Source organism: Pituophis catenifer, unplaced genomic scaffold (assembly GCF_029215685.1).
Source record: "Pituophis catenifer annectens isolate HBS135680 unplaced genomic scaffold, rPitCat1.0.hap2 SCAF_4, whole genome shotgun sequence".
In the NCBI taxonomy this organism is placed as follows: Eukaryota; Metazoa; Chordata; class Lepidosauria; order Squamata; family Colubridae; genus Pituophis; species Pituophis catenifer.
Genome location: NW_027256884.1, coordinates 92,503,795 through 92,525,269, shown reverse-complemented (window position 1 = coordinate 92,525,269; position 21,475 = coordinate 92,503,795). Strand labels below are relative to the sequence as shown.

Sequence of the window (21,475 nt, the reverse complement as noted above, 5' to 3'; positions counted from 1 at the left end):
GACATAGCTAAAATATTTGTATTAATTCTTTGACCCCTCAATAGCCCCAATTTATTTTTTAACAAAAATTAACAAAAATAGAATCTCCCATATTTGGACAATATATAAGGAGTTTGGAATAGATGTAGAGTACTTACATGCATAATCTAAGCCTACTGGTTTTAAAAGCTTAGAAATTTTGAAGTGTTGGTTTTCTTTCTGTTGTGTGTCACAGATGAAATAAATTTTCAGGAATTTACATGCATTATGAGTGTGACAAATGATATGCCTTAATTTTTAGACATTTGTTTCTATGGCGAATCAAGTTCTTCAAAGCTAGTTTAGACTTAATGCTATCGGTTTGTTAAATTATAACTCAGAAATCTATTATCATTCAATCTACGATAATCTTTGGATATAATGAACTTGGACTGTGCATAAAAACTTATATATTGTGGAAAACTATTTGTTTCTCTGAATTGATGAGAATGAGGTGGCTGGATGGAGTCACTGAAGCAGTAGGCATGAGCTTAATAGGGTTGCCAGGTGTCCACTATTTGAGCGGACAGTCCACTTTTTTCACATTATGTTCACTATTTTTTTTTCACAAAATAGTGGACATTTTTTTTATTCAAAAGCTTTATGATGAAATAGTACGTAATCTAAAGCTGTACAGTCTAAGAGAATAAGGATAGGAAAATCGTGTTTTGTCTTTTTTTTCATAAGTTAGAATGAAACAAAGATCGAATGTTCATTGCAATAATCACATTTTACACAACAGCGCAAAAAATGCATTAAAGCAGTTATCTTTTGATATCGAAAATGTAGTGCTGAAGGTTTTTGCCGAATTTTCAAATTCTGTGAAGAAACGAGAAGAGTTGAAATTATTTTTTAGTTTTGCAAGTCAGAATTCCATGAAGTTTTGCACCATGTTCCAACACATTGGTTAAATTTGTTTAAAGCAGTCGAAAGACTTCTTTTAAACTGGATACCTCTAAAATCGTATTTTATTTCTCTTGGATCTGATGAGTGCCATAAGGTTATCTGGAACCTTATTTCGGATCAGGAAAATGAACTCGCAAAGGATGATGAACCAACAATATTTCACTTATATTCATTTATATTTCACGCACTTCTTCATGTCAATAATGCAAGACACCCTACTGAAGCTGGAAAGCAAGAAAATTCTTGCATGTGGTCTTGCGTGATTCTTTGCAAAAAAAATACTATGAGCAGTTTTTTGGAATGAAAGTTTTATTTGCCTTACGTAAAAAACATTTGCCTGAGAATGCCATGCAAAAGTTCAAGAAAGAAGCCATCAACGTGTATCAAAGAGCCATTGCGTATCATCTAATTGATCGCAATAACCCTTCAACTTTAGAAGAAATGACGAACATCTGGTTATTATCACCATGGCGGGAAGAACTTCCACCCAACACGCTCTTCGATGAAATTTCTGCCTTAGAAGAAGTTTATGTTCATCTGCAGGGCGATTCATCCCTTGATAAGTGGACGTACTTTTTCAAGAAAGAGCCAGCTCCAAGTTTACTGAAACTGTTCCAGTATTGTGCATCAATTCCGGTATCAAATGCAAACGTTGAAGGAATTTTCAGCGTCATGGGAAATTTGTGGACTGACGAACATAACCGACTGCTTGTACCATCAGTTCGAAGTGAACTTTGTATATTTTTTAATATTTCTCAACGTTGTACTGAAATTAAAGAATTATTCCTTAAACACAAAGAATTGATCAAAGCTGCGCAGTCAAATAAAAAATACACACGACAGCAAAGTAAAATGTAATTTAATATTTTACATATTATTATAATATATTTGATGTTTTGAATTTTAAGTAAAGTTTTGAACTGATTATTTTAATACGTGTTAAAATGTTTGTAAGAAAATATATAATTTAATTGTAATTTTTTTTTATTATTTTACTACTTAACACCCCCCCCCCCCGCTTGTCCGCTATTTTTTGGAAGCAGACCTGGCAACCCTAGAGCTTAAATGGACTCCAGAGGATGGTAGAGAACAGGAAGGCCTAGAGGAACATTGTCCATGGGGTCGTGATGGGTTGGACACGACTTCGCAAGTAACAACAACAACAACAAGCCTTTGATTTAGCTTTGTAACAAAAGAGAAGCAATATGATTCTATATTAATTAATTGTTTAGAAATAGAATCCTATGTCAAACAAAAATGAAAATATATGCTTTTAATTGATTTCTGTACATGTTTAGATGGGGATGGTGTTTTTAGGTTTTTTTCATTTCATTTAGCAGAGAAATGTTTAAAAAAGTTTCCCCCATTCCCCATTTCCTATTGTATTCTTTTCTATCTTTTATAGTGCTTTTTTTACCTTCTTCTTTTGTCCTGACTTTATGGCTTATTGTCTAGATAATATAATGTTTCTTTTTAACTAAAATGTAATGCAGTAATAAAGTTATATTGCCATTTGGTTTATTTATAAAATTACAGATTTAATTTTAAAAAATATTGATTTATTGTTTTTAGTTGTGATCTGCTTTATACAAGTAGAGCCACCCTTGGTCTTTTGTTAACACAGTGGGCATTGTTCCAAAGAGAAGCTGCTCCAAGGTTTAAAAAAAAGTGACATGACAGCACTTTTCAGACATCTGGGAGATCAGCAATTGTTTTTTATTATTTCATAGAATAAATGAAACCTTCTTAGCTATGTCAGTCTCTTGCTTTTTTATAGTGACCTAATATCCCAGGTATTTATATTTTATATTATTGTATCATATAAATATCTTAAGCTTACCTGACATCATTTCACTTTGAGCCCTTTTTTTTATATTTTCAATAATGGAAAAGTGCATATATGTTGCAAACTTATTTTTCTGTTCATGCCTTAAAATACATCCATTTTTAAAAAAAAAAAGAAAGAAAGAAGAAAAGAAAAGAAAAAAGGAAGAGAAAAATAAAGAAAGGAAGGAAGAAAAAAAGAAAAGAAAATGTTAATTTTTCCTCTTACAATTTTTCTCTCATTATCCGTTTGACTACAATTATTCAGCCAAGAAATGAATTTTAATAATAATAAATGTCATGTGTATTACTAGCCAAGTATCAACCTAAAATAATAGTCATTATTATTAATACAGAATTTATTAGTCAACAATAAGTATTGTTTAACATTGCTAACAATTTTATTTATTCATAGAAACATTCCCAATTTTCATAGCACATCTTCAGTAGAGCATATTCTTAATCACAAACTGCAGTCTTTTCTGATAAAATGATACTATTCTGGAGGACAGGTGCTAAAACATGGAAGGCATGCTTCCTAGGCATGCCTAGGTGTCATCAGATGGCATTCATTAATAAACAGCAGAATTATTTATTCATAGGTCTTATGAGATGGCTGAAATAATCAGAGTAAGATGGCCTATCAGATAACCAAGCCAGATAATTAAGGACCATGTTTTAAAATACAGTTATATCAGGAAAATGGTTAAGGAGGGAACAAAATTTCTAATACAGAGGATGATAACAGGATTTAATAATCAAGGAGAAACAAAGCCTACAAAGAACATTAAAAACGTTCTGTAGGATACTATAAAACTCCCATTGCTATTTTCTTTCTGGTGATAATCAGAGAGATGTGACTGGGAAGTCTATAAGCAATAATAATGATGTATAATATTATTTAAACAATCTTGTTGTAACCAACTTGTATAATGTTTCTAAACTGATCCCAGAAGTGATAATTATCTGCTTTAAAACAACAAATACATCACAAACAGGTTCAAATTCTGAAGCCCAAGTAATTTTGCAGCTGTGCTCTTTAAATTTTCTATATTCTGAGAAAAGTGATAACAAGCAGGTGCACAAAGAGTTTCTATTTTCACACTTCTGGATAACATGTGTAGGCAATTCTCTTGTTTTATTCCATAGCAAGTTGCACAAAATTTTCATGTAATTGGAATTCATTTTTTAAAACATAGCACTGTTTTCCTCTTCTTATGTTGAACTTGGAGGTATTATGAGATTACTCAAATTCTGATGAACAATTGTAATTCAGGTTTTCAAAACTCTAATTGAATTAAGGCAGATACTGATCCCTGCATACAAACACCACACCAATAATGTTAAAAATAGGCTAGGACTTGGATTTTTTTTTTAAAAAAAAATTTTTTTACAGAATTGTCTTGCCTCCCTATGATCTTTGACTCCTAGTTATGCCTTTCCTTTGGCTTAATCTCAGTTTGCTTTCTCCTACCTATCTAGTTTTTAGTACTACCATCAAAATCTAGAGTGAAGAGACTTCTGCTGATATGGCCGACAATTAACACACCCAGAGAATTTTCTCTCTCTGGACTGTCATTTTTCCAATTTAACAACAGAAGAAACAGGCTTTCCCTTTGTTTTGATCACTTTCCTGGGTTAGAGAGAGAGTCCTAGAATCATCCCATAAGATCCTCCATACAGCAACAGTCTACAAATTACCTCAGTAGCCATGCTTCAGAACAGTGGGGAGCTGGAGCTGGGGCATGGCCCTACAATCACTTTGTTGTTGGACAAAACAGCCATTTTGGAATTTATTTTTCAAATGGACAATAAGACATGCCTTTCATTTCTTAACCAATTTATAAGACTATAAAAGAGGCCCTGTTTAGTCACAGCCTTTTACTCAGTGGTGAAATCTAAAATTTGTTACTACCGGTTCTGTGGGTGTGGCTTGGTGGGTGGGGGGTAATCTGACTGGGTGGGTGTGGCCAATTTTTTTTTAAACCATTTTTTCTACAACCTCTTCGGCGAAGAGATTGTTAAAAATGCTTTCAAAAGGGTCTGACGATCCCAGCTGAGTTGCCTGATCGGCAGAGGCTTTTTTTCTTTTAAAAGCCTCTGCCGATCAGGCAACTCAGCTTGGATCATCAGAGGCATTTAAAAGAAAAAAAAGGATTGCCACACAGCCCCCTGACTTGGCTTTCCCTCAGCCCATGTTGCCTGCTTCCCCTGCCTCTGCATCCGCTGCTGCTTGGACAGGTAATCAACTCACCGGCACTGCATGGGCTGCGACTGCTGCCAGACAGCATCGGCCCATGCACACTCACCTCCTCCTATGATGACCATGCCCACACCCCTTCACTAGGGTTTATTTTTGGGTAGGGATTAAATTAGGAACACGCTAAAGGCTAGGGTTTATTTTCAGGGTAGGTCTTATCTTTGGGGAAACACAGTATTTTTAAAATAATCTGTAGCCTTCAATTTCTTTGTTGTGGATAGTTGAAATTCTCTGATTTTATAAACTCTAGCCAGAATAAATAAACAAACAAACATTTTGACCACTAGAGGGAACTACAAAGATGCTTAAACCTGAGTTCAAGTGTGTTACTAGGGTCATTTTTGAAAGCTCTTTACATATGAAAATGAAATGTGATTATTAGGAATAATAATAAACTAATTAAATAATAAATAATAATAAAAAGACTTGAAAGCTCTTTACAGAGAATCCCCCATATTATAAATTGATTAGGTATTAAAGATAAAAATGAGATAGATGACATTAAAAAAGTAAGAGACACAATTAAGTATAGAAAACTATCAACCATCAACCCAGAGACAATTCCACAAATATCGGATAATGAAAATAAATGTAATTTTGGAATACAAATCTGACATCAGATTTTATTATGATGATGGTTTGAATATAACTCTCAGCACAATTGAAACAAAAATTCACACTAACAACTTTTAAGAAGTAAACACACAATTTTAGAGGCCTTTATGTAATGAGTAATAAAAATAATTTATAAGATGTAACCAGCTACTTGTAAAAAAAATAAAGTCCATTTTCTTTTATGTTCAAGAGCAATAAGTTTAATAATACATAACTGGGTTAAATGTGAAATGACATTTGCGTTAAATTCTGTAATATTGGCTTTACTTTTAGAAATAGTTGCTGTCAAATTCCTGTTTTGTCAGCACTGTACTTGTTCCATTTCTAATGCTTCATATTTCATTAAATTAACCAATCAATGGGTAAAAGAATCAATAGATATGGCAGAAGCTGGATTAATCACATAAGGAAAGGAAAGCTGCCAAATTTCATTTGGCTGCTTAAATTGATTCTGCCAAAGTTCTCTTGCTTAGAAAACTATTATTCTCCTGTAGGAAATCTTTCTGAAATGTTCTCTTCTAATATATATGATCACTAATGTAAAATGGTGTGTTTGTGTTTGTGTGTACATGCCAGATAAATTTTTTTTCTGCGGCGTTTCTTCAAGATGGAGACGGTTGTTCAGTACAAAAGTACTTATTTTGAATGAAGAAACGGGGGTGATTTTTACTCATCTTCTCTCTTTTACACCACCTTGTTTCATCCATACCATTTCGGACATTCTACAGGTCTGTAGAAAATAATTATGGAGATCACAAGAGGTTGCTGGATATAATCGAGCCATAACTGAATTAATTATTATTATATTTTGTTGTACGTGATGCATACTCTAGCCAAAATTTCAGATAAGGAAAATTACATCTCTGTAATTTTAGTTTTTAAACATATTTAGGCAAGTATACATTTGAACTGATTATGGATATTTTATAGTAGCCTTATTTTCATAAGACTGCATATCATATGATAGCATTAGTTTAATGAGAAAAAAATAAAAAGGAATAAAGTATGTGCCAAAGTTGTTAATTATTTAATGGAAGGATATATTAATTCCATGCCACTCTAATTCTTGTGTTGTTTAGTTTTAACATACTTTTCATGTCTGTTATTGAATGTGGCAATATCAAATTATTTGAATTAGTTTATTAATCAGAATTTTATGCTGTAAAAAGCAAGATGGGAAACGTTTTCACAATAACTAGACAGATTTCTAGGTAGAATATTTGATATTGATAAACCCACAATCTGTATCCATAGGTGCAAGATATGGAATTCATTTACTTACTTATTTTTACTTAAATGTTGATTCCATAGCAGAGTACAAAATTGGGAGTGCTCCTATCATGTTAATCTTATTTTAGGATTTTGCATCTTATTTTATGCTTTGCATGTGCTTTCTTCCACAAAATGGCAAGGACTCATTTCATTAATTTTCTCCTGTTGTGATTTATATGAGCTATGTGAGTTGCCAAAAAAAAAAAGAAATAGAAAAAGAAATAGAAATATAAAATGTTTAGAGGTCATACAGTGTTCAATTACAAATTGCCCATCACTACATTAGCCATATAACTGAAAGAATTGTCAAACAGAGCAAAATGGAAGACTTCTTAGGATAACCATTTTCAAAATAATATAGAATGGCAATAGCACTTAGACTTATATACTGCTCCATAGTGCTTTACAGCACACTTTGAGCAATTTTCAATGTCAATATATTGCCCCCATTCTGGGTCCTCATTTTACCAATTTCTGAAGGATAGAAGGCTGAGTCAACCTCGGTCAGGATAAATTCCCGGCTGTGTGCAGAATTAGCTTATAATATTTCATTCTAACCACTGCACCACCACAGCTCCTAAATCACACTATTAAATATATATAGATACATTTCCTTATATGCCCACTTCTTTAATAAGGTATATCACAGATCAGATCAGATCAGACCACAATGATCCATTAAGTCCAAAATGATATGTAAACTTACGTCCAATAAGCCACATTTGTAAATAAAATGAACTAGAAAAACTAATTCAGTTTATATATTCATCTCTTCCAACTGACTCTTCATAATGTCCATTATTGCTCACTGCCTTTTAATCTTCATAGGAACCTCTCTTATAAACATCCTATAATTCAAGTTGAGGAAAATATACATACACTTTTCAACCATTGTCTAGGATCGATTTAGTTATTGATATTGAAAATGTTATGAAAACATTATCTTAGCCAAAATTAGAGTTCTCACCTGTCAGTCAATATTATTTTGTATTTTTTCAATTACAAAGTAATATAACAGTTTTTTGCAGTGAAAATAGATGGCCATGGAGAATAATTGACATTTCCACTGAAAGAACTGTGAAAGCACTATAACATGTACTTCTCTTGAAGGGTAAAGAGAAAGTTATTTTTATTTTTATTTTTATTTTTATTTCTTCTAATTATTTGTGATAATGAGATTCTTCTGTTATTTTTCTTCAGTGGTATCTTGATAGAATGGAAGATAACAAGTGGAAAAAATGGACCCCTATCAGAGAAAATTAAGCATGAATTACATTTAGTATTCAACAGCTGTTCCAAGCTTTTGTCATTCCATTTGGGTCTGCCACTAAGTAGGATGCAAGAAATAGTAAAGAAGAATTTCATCATTTAACAGCAGTAAAAAGGGTGTTTTGTTTTATTTTGGGATATTTCTTTTATTAGGCATGATTAGAGAATTGTAGTTATTGAACTATTATCACAATAGTTGAAAATGATTACAATGTTATTCAACTGCTGAATGGTTAGATATCAGAGATCAGAATCAACCATAAATTGATTAAAACCATTAAAAATTAAATCATTTATACAAAATGTTCTTCTGTAATTTCCTTCATTTCTATCCAAGGAAAAAAAATCATTGGTATATTGAACACATAATAAAAAATGCAAACATATAAAGATATATTTTAACATTTGTTCAAATATCACATCAAAAATAACATCAATATACCAATGTGTTTTTACTTGGATAAAAATGAAGAAAGATGCAGAAGATCATAAAAAGAATATCGGATGTTTCCAGATGTTTCCATGTATAGAAAGTGACAACCCTTTCTATAACTGAAAAGAACTAATACTATCTATGAACATGCTGAAGTTATTTCTTTGTCAGAATTCATATAAATGTAGTCCTGATGTTCTATGCAGTGAATAAGCAGTGTTAATAAACTATTCATGTCAAGATGTAGGGGAAATAGTAATAAACAAGGAAGTTTATAGTAGCTAAAGGACCTGGTATTTAATCTTTTATGAATCAACAATCTAAGCTTTAAGTCAGGAAAATAGCAGTTACTAAATTCCACAGTACAAAATTACTTGTGGCAGTTCAATTAACATTCTGTTTTAGTATGGAGCAATTTTGTGTCTGATTTTCTATTTAATATGTGAAGAGCAGCCATTGACATATTCTAATACATCAAGAGTTTTACACATCATAAAATCACTTGCAAATGAATTCACTAGATAATTAATGGAAGTTATATTCAATATAGCTAAGAAAGTTCAACTAATATAGGAGTAAATAAAACCAAATAATGTATTATTTATTAAAATTGACATTTGGTTTAGTGATAATGACAAATGATGCTGTATTTTAGAGAGTACAGAAGTATTTCTTATGTAAGGAACAAATGATCGAAGATGAGGACTATACACAGTGGTGGGTTGCTACCAGTTCGCCCCAGATCGGGCGAACTGATAGCAGTGGCGGAGGGAGACTCCAATCACCCACCCAGATGCTTCTGCGCATGCAGAAGTGGTGAACGCACAAGCACACGCACACCCACGAGCAAACCGGTAACAACGGGGTTTGAATCCCGCCCGTGACTATAAATCTATACAGTTTTAGTATAGAAGTAGATTTAGAATTAGTGTTCTGAGATTTTGGACTTGTGTGAAGACCATTCTCAGGGAATATTTCTCTACCAGAATGTTTGCTTTGGGCTATTCTATATGTTGTATTTGTGTGCTACCTGATTTTGTGTGGTTTTTTATTTGTTTTTAATAATAAATAATAAATTGTTATTTATTTATTGGGATGTTGATGGCTGGCAATTAAGTTGTTGGCTGAGAACTGGCTAAGAATTATAGTACACAGCAAGCAAAACAACAGGATGCGAGTGAACAATTCAGGCAGAATGGGTACCAAGCATTTATCACAATATGCCTGTGCAACAAACAGGAGTGAGAAAGGAAGAAAGAAGGTAAAATACCAACTGTATGACACACCCTGCCATACATCAAAAACATTTTTGAAGCAGTAGAATACAGCTTGATCTGCAAGTGGGCATCATCTGCTGCCCAGAAGCTACCAAATGAGGACAAAATATGCACTACAAAAATTGTAAGTGGGGAAAACTTCTACTGTAATTTACAGGATTCCTGGTATGGATTGTCCCTGTGACTATATAGAGGGGGAAGAAGCTAACCACCAGATTGCAAGAACATGAGCAAGAGTTAGACAAGAAGACCCAAACACATTGGTAGCCTCATATTGCAATGAAAAAGGACATGCATTCAATTTTGAAGGTACTACGATTGTTGGCTGAGCAGACAAAGTCAGCCAGAGAAATGATTTAAGCCTGAGAAATAGCCCTTAATCAGTCAATAGGAGTGCTGATTTACCACTAGTTTACCAGGTATTTGGAACCAAGAGCAGAAAGGCACAAGGAAACAACCCTCAACAATTTAACAGCTGGCTATCAATATTCAAATTAACAATTAAAAGCCACACACACAGCCAAGCATCATATAAATACTATGCATAGAAGAGCCCAGTGCATACATTCTGCAGAGAGAAAAGTTCCCTGAGGATGTGCTCCAGGATGAGTCCAAAAACTTGAAAGAATAAACCTCTGGTCCCAGAGACTGACTCCATCTGGATGATAGCTTCCAGATTTTAGGAAACCACTGATCAACTATTAATTTTTTGTAGGCCATTCTTGAAAGGAATTTATTGGTCTGTTTTGGGATTATTAATCCCAAATTATTTATTATTATTTTGGGGGTTTTAATCTGATTTTAAAATAATACATTTATATTTTACAGGACTTTATGGGTTTTCCAATTTTGTTTTGTTTGTTTTGTAATTATCTTCTTGATCATACATTAGTTTCACCTTGAAAAGGCCCTGAAAGGATTCCTATTTTAAATAAACAATTTTGTGTTAGTTATTTTGTAAAGTTTTTCTTTGAATTTTATATGGCATACCCATGATTCTGGACTATCAGGAATGAAAGTTTGGAACAGTTTGGTATAGATATGGGATAGTGACAGAATTAGATAAATAGAGCTCAGAGGTGGGTTTCAGCAGATTCTGACCAGTTCTAGAAAACCGGTAGCGGAAATTTTGAGTAGTTCGGAGAACTGGTAGTAAAAATTATGACTGGCTCCACCCCCATCTATTCTCTGCTTCCCAAGTCCCAGCTGATCGGGAGGAAATGGAGATTTTGCAGTATCCTTCCCCTGGAGTATGGTGGGAATGGAGATTTTACAATATCCTTCCCCTGCCATGCCCAACAAGCCATGCCATGCCCAACAAGCCACACCCACAGAACCAGTAGTAAAAATTTTTGAAACCCACCACTGATAGAACTATAAATGGTAATCACTTTCCAGTATGTTCACTAATCTTTCACTATGCCCCAATGTACTAACATTCTCATTTCTAAATGAAAAAATACCCTGTTTCTCCCAAAATAAGACATCCCCTGATAATAAGCCCAATTGGGCTTTTGAGCACATGGCAATAAGGCCAAGCACTTATTTCAGAGTTCAAAAAAATATAAGACAGGGTCTTATTTTGGGGGAAATATGGTATTTTTCCAGCCTCCAGGAAACCATGTGTTCATTTCTTTTAGTACAATTCTCTTTCACTGGTATTCACTTTAAATCTGCAATGCAATATTGAACATATATTCCTTTGAAATATATAATAGGTTACAAAAAGAAATATTTTTTCTATGATATACTTTATTTTATTACTACTATAAAAGTTTTAAAGCACATTTGACCAACTTTGAGAGTAATTCAGGTTCTGGGAAAGTGTCTATGGAAAGTTTACAATGTGAAATCTGTGGGAAAATACTTCTACTTGACTGTAACTGCATTAGGCACTGAGATGTTTATTTCAGATTCTGATTGTATATCCACTGACCTGTTAAAAGAGCTTCCTTATTTTCATTTTGAATCTAATAATCAGTACTCTCCACAGTTCAGTTATTCCAAGACTGATTGTTTGGACTTTCTCAGCATGTTATCATATTATATCTATAGAGGACTGATTCTTATTTTAATGTATTCAGTCACCATGATGATCTCATTTTGTGTCTGGCCTTAGGGCTTTTCAATAGATTTGTAAAATCAACCATAACATTCCTGCACTATATAGTGTGCGTGAAAAGATAACTGGATTATTGGTTATTTTTAGACTGATGTTGCTATGAAATGAAAGGTTATTATTCATCAAAACATATTTCTTGCACTTTGCCTTGCCTTTAGGATGATCTCTGTAGATCAGATAAATATATTTATAAAATCTGTATGTATTTATCAGATCAAATCAAATAACTAATTGGGATTATTTCTTGCAGAATTATCATGGCTATACAACTTCTGAACATAAGACTGGATATTTGCAATTTTAAGAGAGATTTTCACTTTGTACAAACTAATCTCATTTGTACTTTCTAAATTTATTTTAAAAATAAAAATATTCTTTAATGCATTAATTATATTATATTTAATATATTACATTAAATACATTAAATTTAATCACTGGAGATTTTTAAGAAAAAAATTGGACAGCCACCTATCTGAAATGGTATAGGGTTGAGCAGGAGGTTGGACTAGAAGATCTTCAAGGTTCCTTCCAGGTCTATTCTGATTGATGTTATTAAGTTACTGAGCTATGACATGCACTTTCTATAATTTGCAATGGTTTAAACACCAAAATAAAACTCTACCACTATGCATATATTAAGGGAAAGGACTTATTTTGAAGAAAATTATTAGCAAAAATTATTTTTCTAATAATACACTGCTCAAAAAAATAAAGGGAACACAAGCAGAAGACATCCGAGATCTGAATGAATGAAATAGCCCTATTAAATACTTTGTTTGTTACATACAGTAGTTTTGTGTTTCCTTTAGTTGTTTGAGCAGTGTATAAACTACTGTATGTAAAGAACAAAGTATTTAATAAGGCTATTTCAGCCATTCAGATCTCAGATGTCTTCTGCTTGTGTTCCCTTTATTTTTTTGAGCAGTATATATTAGAATAAATATGCACACAAATCCATTCATGTTTTCTTACATTATTTAAGAATTCAATGGATGAGTAGAGTCATGAACTATTTATAGTTGATCTTGTGAGATCATTAATAGTCTAAATTTTTTACAAGTTGCTCTGACATTTGGATTTTGAATTTCTATTAAAATTCTCTTGAGGTTTTAGCATTGTCTTATGACATTATAAAACATTTTGAATTTTTCACATGAAAGCTATAATATTTGGCCAATAAATCATTAAAGCAGCAACTTAATGAGATTTTGACAATTTAAACAAATATTTATTTACAATGGATGGCTGACTTGGGAGGCTGTTACACATCTAGCTAGGTGCACCTTGTTGCTAATACTATTGATCTGAAAATAGACTGAGGCAAAATTAAGATTTGAAATAATAAAACTAAATTTGACAGTTTAATCAGTCCATAATGGATTCATTTCAACTGATTATAGACAAAAAGATGTTTTGATTGATCAAATGGATGATGAGTTCTAAGATAAGGATAGGTGCACTGTCTTGGTAAATCTCTGGGATCCTTTTGTGACTTTTCATATTATTTCTAAATCTGTTCTTGATGTGGACTCTGTGTTTCAGATAGACAATGTTGAAAAGAACTTCTGCTTCAGTTTGAAGGATTTATTCCAAAAAGGGATGTAATATTCACAGTTGTCCATTCTGTCAAGCTCTTTGATACTGCTTAGTTTATTGTATTGCTGATGATTGCTCAATCTTTTATAAGATTGAAAATCAATTGGGACAAGTTAGTGTTCAATTGTTACTTTTTTCCTTGGACATTTTTAATTCCTTCAGCAAAGGTTTCTTTTCTGATTATAGAAAGCAAAATACAGTTATGGAGATAATCAATATTACCATGGGGTAAAATAATGCATTATTAATTTGGGATATAAATATGTCTGAAAAGTACCTTATGTGATACTAAAAGACTAAGATTGGCATCAGAATGTGTTTTTCTCAAGAATGATTTTCACCAATAGTCTTGGAGAACATGTGAGCATTTAAAAGGATAGTGATTAATATTGTTGATTACTGGGTTTATTGTGGTTTATTTTAATGTATGGAATTTTTTTCACTTTTATGACTGTGTTTTAAACTATATGCAAATCTAAGATATTAATTATTGATTGGTAACTTATAAATTAACAATTTGTGCAAAATATGTATTATTTACCTACTACTTACAGTCAGGTCCAGAAATATTGGGACATCGACACAATTCTAACATCTTTGGCTCTATACACCACCACAATGGAGTTGGAATGAAACAAACACAATGTGCGTTAACTGCAGACTGTCAGGTTTAATTTGAGGGTATGTACATCCAACTCAGGTGAACGGTGTAGGACTTACAGCAGTTTGCATATGTGCCTCCCACTTGTTAAGGGACCAAAAGTAATGGGACAGAATAATAATCATAAATCAAACTTTCCCTTCTTAATACTTGGTTGCAAATCCTTTGCAGTCAATCACAGCCTGAAGTCTGGAACGCATAGACATCACCAGACGCTGGGTTTCATCCCTGGTGATGCTCTGCCAGGCCTCTACTGCAACTGTCTTCAGTTCCTGCTTGTTCTTGGGGCATTTTCCCTTCAGTTTTGTCTTCAGCAAGTGAAATGCATGCTCAATGGGATTCAGGTCAGGTGATTGACTTGGCCATTGCATAACATCCCACTTCTGTCCCTTCAAAAACTCTTTGGTTGCTTTTGCAGTATGCTTTGGGTCATTGTCCATCTGCACTGTGAAGCGCCGTCCAATGAGTTCTGCAGCATTTGGCTGAATGTGAGCAGATAATATTGCCCGAAACACTTCAGAATTCATCCTGCTGCTTTTGTCAGCAGTCACATCATCAATAAATACAAGAGAACCAGTTCCATTGGCAGCCATACATGCCCACGCCATGACACTACCACCACCATGCTTCACTGATGAGGTGGTATGCTTAGGATCATGAGCAATTCCTTTCCTTCTCCATACTCTTCTCTTCCCATCACTCTGGTACAAGTTGATCTTGGTCTCATCTGTCCATAGGATCTTGTTCCAGAACTGTGAAGGCTTTGTTAGATGTTGTTTGGCAAACTCTAATCTGGCCTTCCTGTTTTTGAGGCTCACCAATGGTTTACATCTTGTGGTGAACCCTCTGTATTCACTCTGGTGAAGTCTTCTCTTGATTGTTGACTTCGACACACATACACCTACCTCCTGGAAAGTGTTCTTGATCTGGCCAACTGTTGTGAAGGGTGTTTTCTTCACCAGGGAAAGAATTCTTCGGTCATCCACCACACTTGTTTTCCGTGGTCTCCCAGGTCTTTTGGTGTTGCTGAGCTCACCGGTGCATTCCTTCTTTTTGAGAATGTTTCAAACAGTTGTTTTGGCCACGCCTAATGTTCTTGCTATCTCTCTGATGGGTTTGTTTTGTTTCTTCAGCCTAATGATGGCTTGCTTCACTGATAGTGACAGCTCTTTGGATCTCATCTTGAGAGTTGACAGCAACAGATTCCAAATGCAAATAGCACACTTGAAATGAACTCTGGGCCTTTTATCTGCACATTGTAATTGGGGTAATGAGGGAATATCACACACCTGGCCATGGAACAGCTGAGAAGCCAATTGTCCCATTACTTTTGGTCCCTTAACAAGTGGGAGGTACATATACAAACTGCTGTAAATCCTACACCGTTCACCTGAGTTGGATGTACATACCCTCAAATTAAACCTGACAGTCTGCAGTTAACGCACATTGTGTTTGTTTCATTCCAACTCCATTGTGGTGGTGTATAGAACCAAAGATGTTAGAATTGTGTTGATGTCCCAATATTTCTGGACCTGACTGTACATGAATTTCTATATTGCCCAGACTTCAATATACCAATTAACACAGAAGTAAATGACATATGTTTTTCGTTTTTTATGTGGTGGAGTTTTAAATACTGTATGTCACCTGGAGTCACCTATGTGAGAGTTGGACAGCTGTATAAATCTGTTTAATAATTAATTAATTATTCTCATAGATTACAGTCACTCTAAAATGTCATTTGGAGTAGAAATATTGAACATGCATATTTATATATTCTCATTTTTTAATTTTGGTTTTTTTTTTTCGTTTTTTACTTTTTGTATTTCTATTTAATATGCTTTTTAAAAAGCAATAGAAAAAAGACATATCTGTCTTCCTACAAAATACTACCAGAACAACCTCGGTTTGGAACAGATATTATCCTTTGGAACATTTAGCAGTCTAATATTTGACAGGAAAAGGAAGCAAAGTTAGTTTATTCTGGATCTTCTATTTCTCCTGTTCAATTTACAGTTGGTGGAATTTCAGCTATATTAAAATATCTATTTATATTCTTTACTCAACAATTTAAATCAATCTTAATCAAGAATGGACATAAATCATTTGTTTGCTTTTCATATTTAAACAGGCCTATATGTTCATAAATCAGATTTCACATACGCTGTTTGATCAGCTGGTTCAATGGCAGTATTTCACAAAGTTGGATTATTTGTAAATGTACAGATGGAGAAAAAAAATGAAGGATATATGATAGTAAAACCAAGGATTGGTAGACTGCAGTCTGATCAGTCCCTGGAGTCCAATCATACTCTGACTTCTTGCATAGGCAATGTTTTTCAACAACTGATAGTCCCCTGTGCATAATTTATAATGATTATTATAAATTCCATTAACTTCTAGCAGATCTGGATCGCAAAAATTCGAAGCAGTATAAGATGACAGTAAAGAGACACAGAAGACTCCTTTGCTAATATTTAACACAGAGTTTTGCAATCCAGGTCTGGAAGCTGTAATCCACCAGAGTATATATAAAACTGTAATTCTCAGTGCAACTAAATCGAGATACAAATTATTAAAAATGCAAACATTGTACAGAATTTCATAATACACTTTGACAGTTAGTATATTTCACATTTTGTTATTTGAAAACTAATTCTAATAGTAAGATTAATGTTAGAAAGCTAGCATGCTAGAAACAGAATACTAGACTCTAGCATTAAAGTTATTTACAAAGATGCCCTTGGGCTCCATGTAGGGATTATAAGAAAATTAGAATATTAAATAGCAAGTGATCAAAGCTTTGATTTAAGTTGCCCATTTACACACAAGAAAAATATAGTGATAAATTAAGCTAGTAAGAACAGGAGCATTCCGGGAGAAGAGGAAGGAGCAACTTTATCAGCCACTTTTGGTAATTCATCATTTTGTGACTTGTCACATAAAATTTCTAAAATATCTCTATAGAAGGTATTCTACTACTATAGTATAAGTTATTTTGTGAAAGGGATCACAATATTCTCTCAAAAATTCAAATATTCCTCTCAGCCCTAAGGGTACAACATTGTTAAAGCTGGCAACTTTTTTTTAAACAAATGGCGTATTTCATATAATGGTTTTCTTCTGTCTCCTACTGATTCTGGAAGAAGTAGGCAACATGATCCCTGTGGATGATTTTTAATTTTTTAAAATCTCATTGTAACATAATGCAAATTTGTGGCATATTATGAATTAGCAATAGCACTTAGACTTATATACCGCGTCACAGTGCTATACAGGCCTCTCTAAGCGGTTTACAGAGTCAGCATATTGCCCCCAACAATCTGGGCCTTCATTTTACTGACCTCAGAAGGAGGGAAGCTAAGTCAACCTTTATTTATTTATGAATAATTATACTATGTGATTGCCACCCATTTACTTATTACTGTTAAATATATGGAAAAAATCTTAGTGTCTATAAGTCTGATGATTACTCCTATAATATAGACTAGACTATAATATTCTGACCAGTAAGAATATATAATTTATAAAATATTAATACATTTTATGTGTACATATATAATAATTACTGGACAATTTGTATTATATATTTGTATTTCCTATGTGTCTGCTTTGTGCACTCTAGGTTACTTACACAAGCTGTGCAATTTATCTCAGTGCATTTGAGCCCCTGAAGTCCCCACCTCAATGAAAAGCAAAGAGACATTCTCACAGATGATCCAATTGTAGGACTGCCTGTATTCTCCTTTTCTTGATTTGAACAACATACAGGATATAGTTTGTACTTACCTGTACATTCAAAAACTGGATTCCATTTCTTAGTCACATTACCGTGTGATTATTAGTCACATTGCTGAGCACATTGTAAGCCGCCCTGAGTCTCCGGAGAAGGGCGGCATATAAATCAAATTTTAAATTTTTTTTTTAAAAAATTACCGTTTGGCCATGCTTTGAAAAAGGCAGAGAAAATGCTTTTATATAAAAATAGGCAATTTAAGTATAAATTAAGTATAGTTGCTTTCTTCTTTTTCACAGCTTGCCGGTCAGGATTCTATAAAGCATTTGCTGGAAATATAAAGTGTTCCAAGTGTCCTCCACACAGCCAAACCTTCATGGAAGCAACATCTGTATGTCAGTGTGAAAAAGGATACTTCCGAGCTGATAAGGATCCACCAACTATGGCATGTACCCGTAAGTTTAATTGATCCTGGTGTTTAAAATTCTTCCCTTATCCTCTTTATCTTAAAGGATAAAAACAGCATTTGTTTTTGCTAATCAAAAATGCAAATTAATTTTTCCTTTAGACCCAAGACACTTATGTGTTGAAAAAGTATACCTCAGTCTTACATATTGTCAAAACAACATACTGCACTACCTTCATTATTAATAGAATAATTACAGTTTAGGAACATTTGAGTGGTAACTAGTGTTTATTTTTCTGGATGTGATTCTGTGTGTATATATATTATAAATTGATTGTGTGGCATCAAGTCAATGTGAACTCAGCAATACATAGATAAACTTTCTAAAATATCCAGGACTTAAACTGCAAGGTGTGTAAGAGTAAATTTTTACCTTTTCTTTTTCCCTGCACAGTCTGGGAGAGTGGTTGAATAAGATTATAAGCACATCCTTGATATTAATGTTGCTGTTATTTCTGTGATATTTATTTGATTCCTTTGATTATACTAAGTTTCTTAGGTGGGACCAATTTACCAGTCTATGTAGTGCATATCATATACTTTTCCTTTAATACAATAATAAGCATTCACTACTTGTTAGATCTGAAGAAGATTGGAATATAATGCATGCATAATTTAAAATTATCCATGTATTTGCTTGCCGAAGCAAAATATATAACATAAGGAAATTCCAGAGTGTATTACTCACAGATGTCTGCCAAAAAGGCTTTTCCCCCCAGTGTGATATATAATCTATGTATAATGTATAAGTGATAACAAAGCAATCAGGCCATATTTATAAAATCCCAATGACACATAATTTAGCAGAATCTGTGGATTATAATTAATTGTCTCTCTTTGTTCCAAGTTCTAAATCTTAGTAAATGATTCACTGCATGTCATTACAGCTTAATATTTGCATGAAATCACAGTTTAGTTGGCATAATTTAATGGCAATTAAAAACCTATTTAATCGTCATGCAAATTGGCATGAGGGCCCTTGAGTATGAAGGGTGTCTATTTCTTAAGAATCTGCACACTGTCATTTCTGTACTTTTAAACACTCCTACCACAATTGATAACAATTTTCATGTTCACAGCAGTACAAATGGACAATAAATTATATTTTTGTTATAAACAAAGTCTAAAATCCTCTGTACATTGATTAACTATGAAAATCATTAGCAAATTGTATTTTTTAAAAAAATTACTTGGGCATAATTTGATGTTTAAATGTTATTTATACAGAAATAACAAAGATTGTGGTGGCATCATAGTGATTAACAAATTTATTATGGGTTACATTTCCATGGATTACAATTTATTTCATCTATTCAATTTATTATATCCTGAATTACAAATAAAGATCCATATGACTTAGTGGCAGAGGAGTTAAAGAAATGAAATACAGAAAATATTGGCAGCACAACCAAATTATTATTAGTGGACATATAGAATTTTATGGCCAGTTGGTATTGCCAGTAAGAAGATTTTTTTTAAAAAAAAAAAATATAAACACTTCAAAATAATGAGAGTATCTCTCCAGAAGCTGAACTCCATTAGGTTTTGAATACTTCTTATCATAAATGTCACATTTATCTATTTATTATTGTAGTACAAAACAAATAGGATCCAAGATGGTTTGAAGCATTTTAATACTTTAATTCAATGATTTTTTAGAATAGATGAGAAATCCACTGATATTTTTATGTTAATAATTTGATTTTGGTACAAGAATACAAAATGCATATGCATGCTGAAACCCATATTTTTCAGTTTGACCTTTTGTTACAGATCACAAATATAAAATAATCATAGCAAAATGCCCTTTACCTATGGGGGAAATATTCATGAACAATAAAATAAATTCATATTTACTTTTCTGTATTTTTTTAAAAACTTTAAGTTCTCTACGTATACAATACAGCCAAGGCTTTTCTCTGCTTGCATATTGGTTAGTCATTAGCCAAATTATGAGTGGCAACTGTACAGTATTTACAAAAGGCTTCAAAACTATCAATCATTTTGTCAAATCTCAGAACAGTCAATCCATATTTTATATCTGCTTCATCAGTTGCTAGATTCTGCAAGCCATATCTTGAATGTGTTCTGAATTTGGATACTACTTTTAATCTGATTTTATTCCAAGTTTTACATGTTTGTGTTTGCTTAGTTAAATTCTGATATCCAATTACTATAGAATATTTTACAAATATTATTGTAGGAGCAAAAATGAATGTTTTTCCTTTATCAATGATATTTGTGAAGAAATTTAAAGAAGAGTTCTTCACAGCTTTTGTCTCATTTATTTTGATATATCTTCATATATATTTGCCCTACACAATTTATTTTTGTAAATCAAGGATGGAAGGTATGTTCTGTGTGAATGTGCATTGTAATATAAGACATTGCTACTTTTAAGCACTGATTATTTTCTTTTTCCTTTTGTAGGACCACCTTCTGCTCCAAGGAATGTCATCTTTAATATAAATGAAACAGCCCTTATGTTGGAATGGACTCCACCAAGTGACACAGGAGGGAGAAAAGACCTTACCTATAGTGTTATTTGTAAAAAATGTGGATCTGATACCAGCCGGTGTGAGATATGTGGAGGAGGAATCCGATTTGTTCCAAGACATAGTGGGCTTATCAATTCTTCAGTGACTGTGCTTGATTTTGTGTCCCATGCGAACTACACTTTTGAAATAGAAGCCATGAATGGTGTCTCTGAATTAAGCTTTTCACCAAAGCAGTTCACAGCCATCACAATTACCACAGACCAAAATGGTGAGTTTCTTCTTATACGTGTGTCAGTTAGACCTTATACAATACAATATGATTAATAATATTTTGTGAATTATCATTAATAAATATAAAAAAAGTATGTTTGTGCTTTTTCAAATTATTTATACTTCCATAGTCATGTTTTGGTTGCAGGATAAATAATAAGACTTCAGAAACAGTTTGTCAGAACAAGCCTAACTTACTTTATTCAAGGGATGTTGATTGATGTGGTTTATTTTTCCTTGGACAAGTCTATT

The 21,475-nt window shown here is 33.0% G+C and overlaps 1 protein-coding gene across 2 annotated transcripts in view; it reads left to right on the top strand.

Annotated features, from left to right (window-relative positions):
- The window catches only part of EPHA6 (EPH receptor A6), a 443,720-nt gene that overhangs the window by 209,272 nt on the left and 212,973 nt on the right, over positions 1–21,475 (top strand). For both annotated transcript variants that reach the window (XM_070943735.1, XM_070943736.1), the window contains 2 exons: positions 18,289–18,444; positions 20,886–21,221. In XM_070943735.1, coding sequence (XP_070799836.1) covers positions 18,289–18,444; positions 20,886–21,221 — 492 coding nt within the window. The remainder of the gene's footprint in view (positions 1–18,288; positions 18,445–20,885; positions 21,222–21,475) is intronic.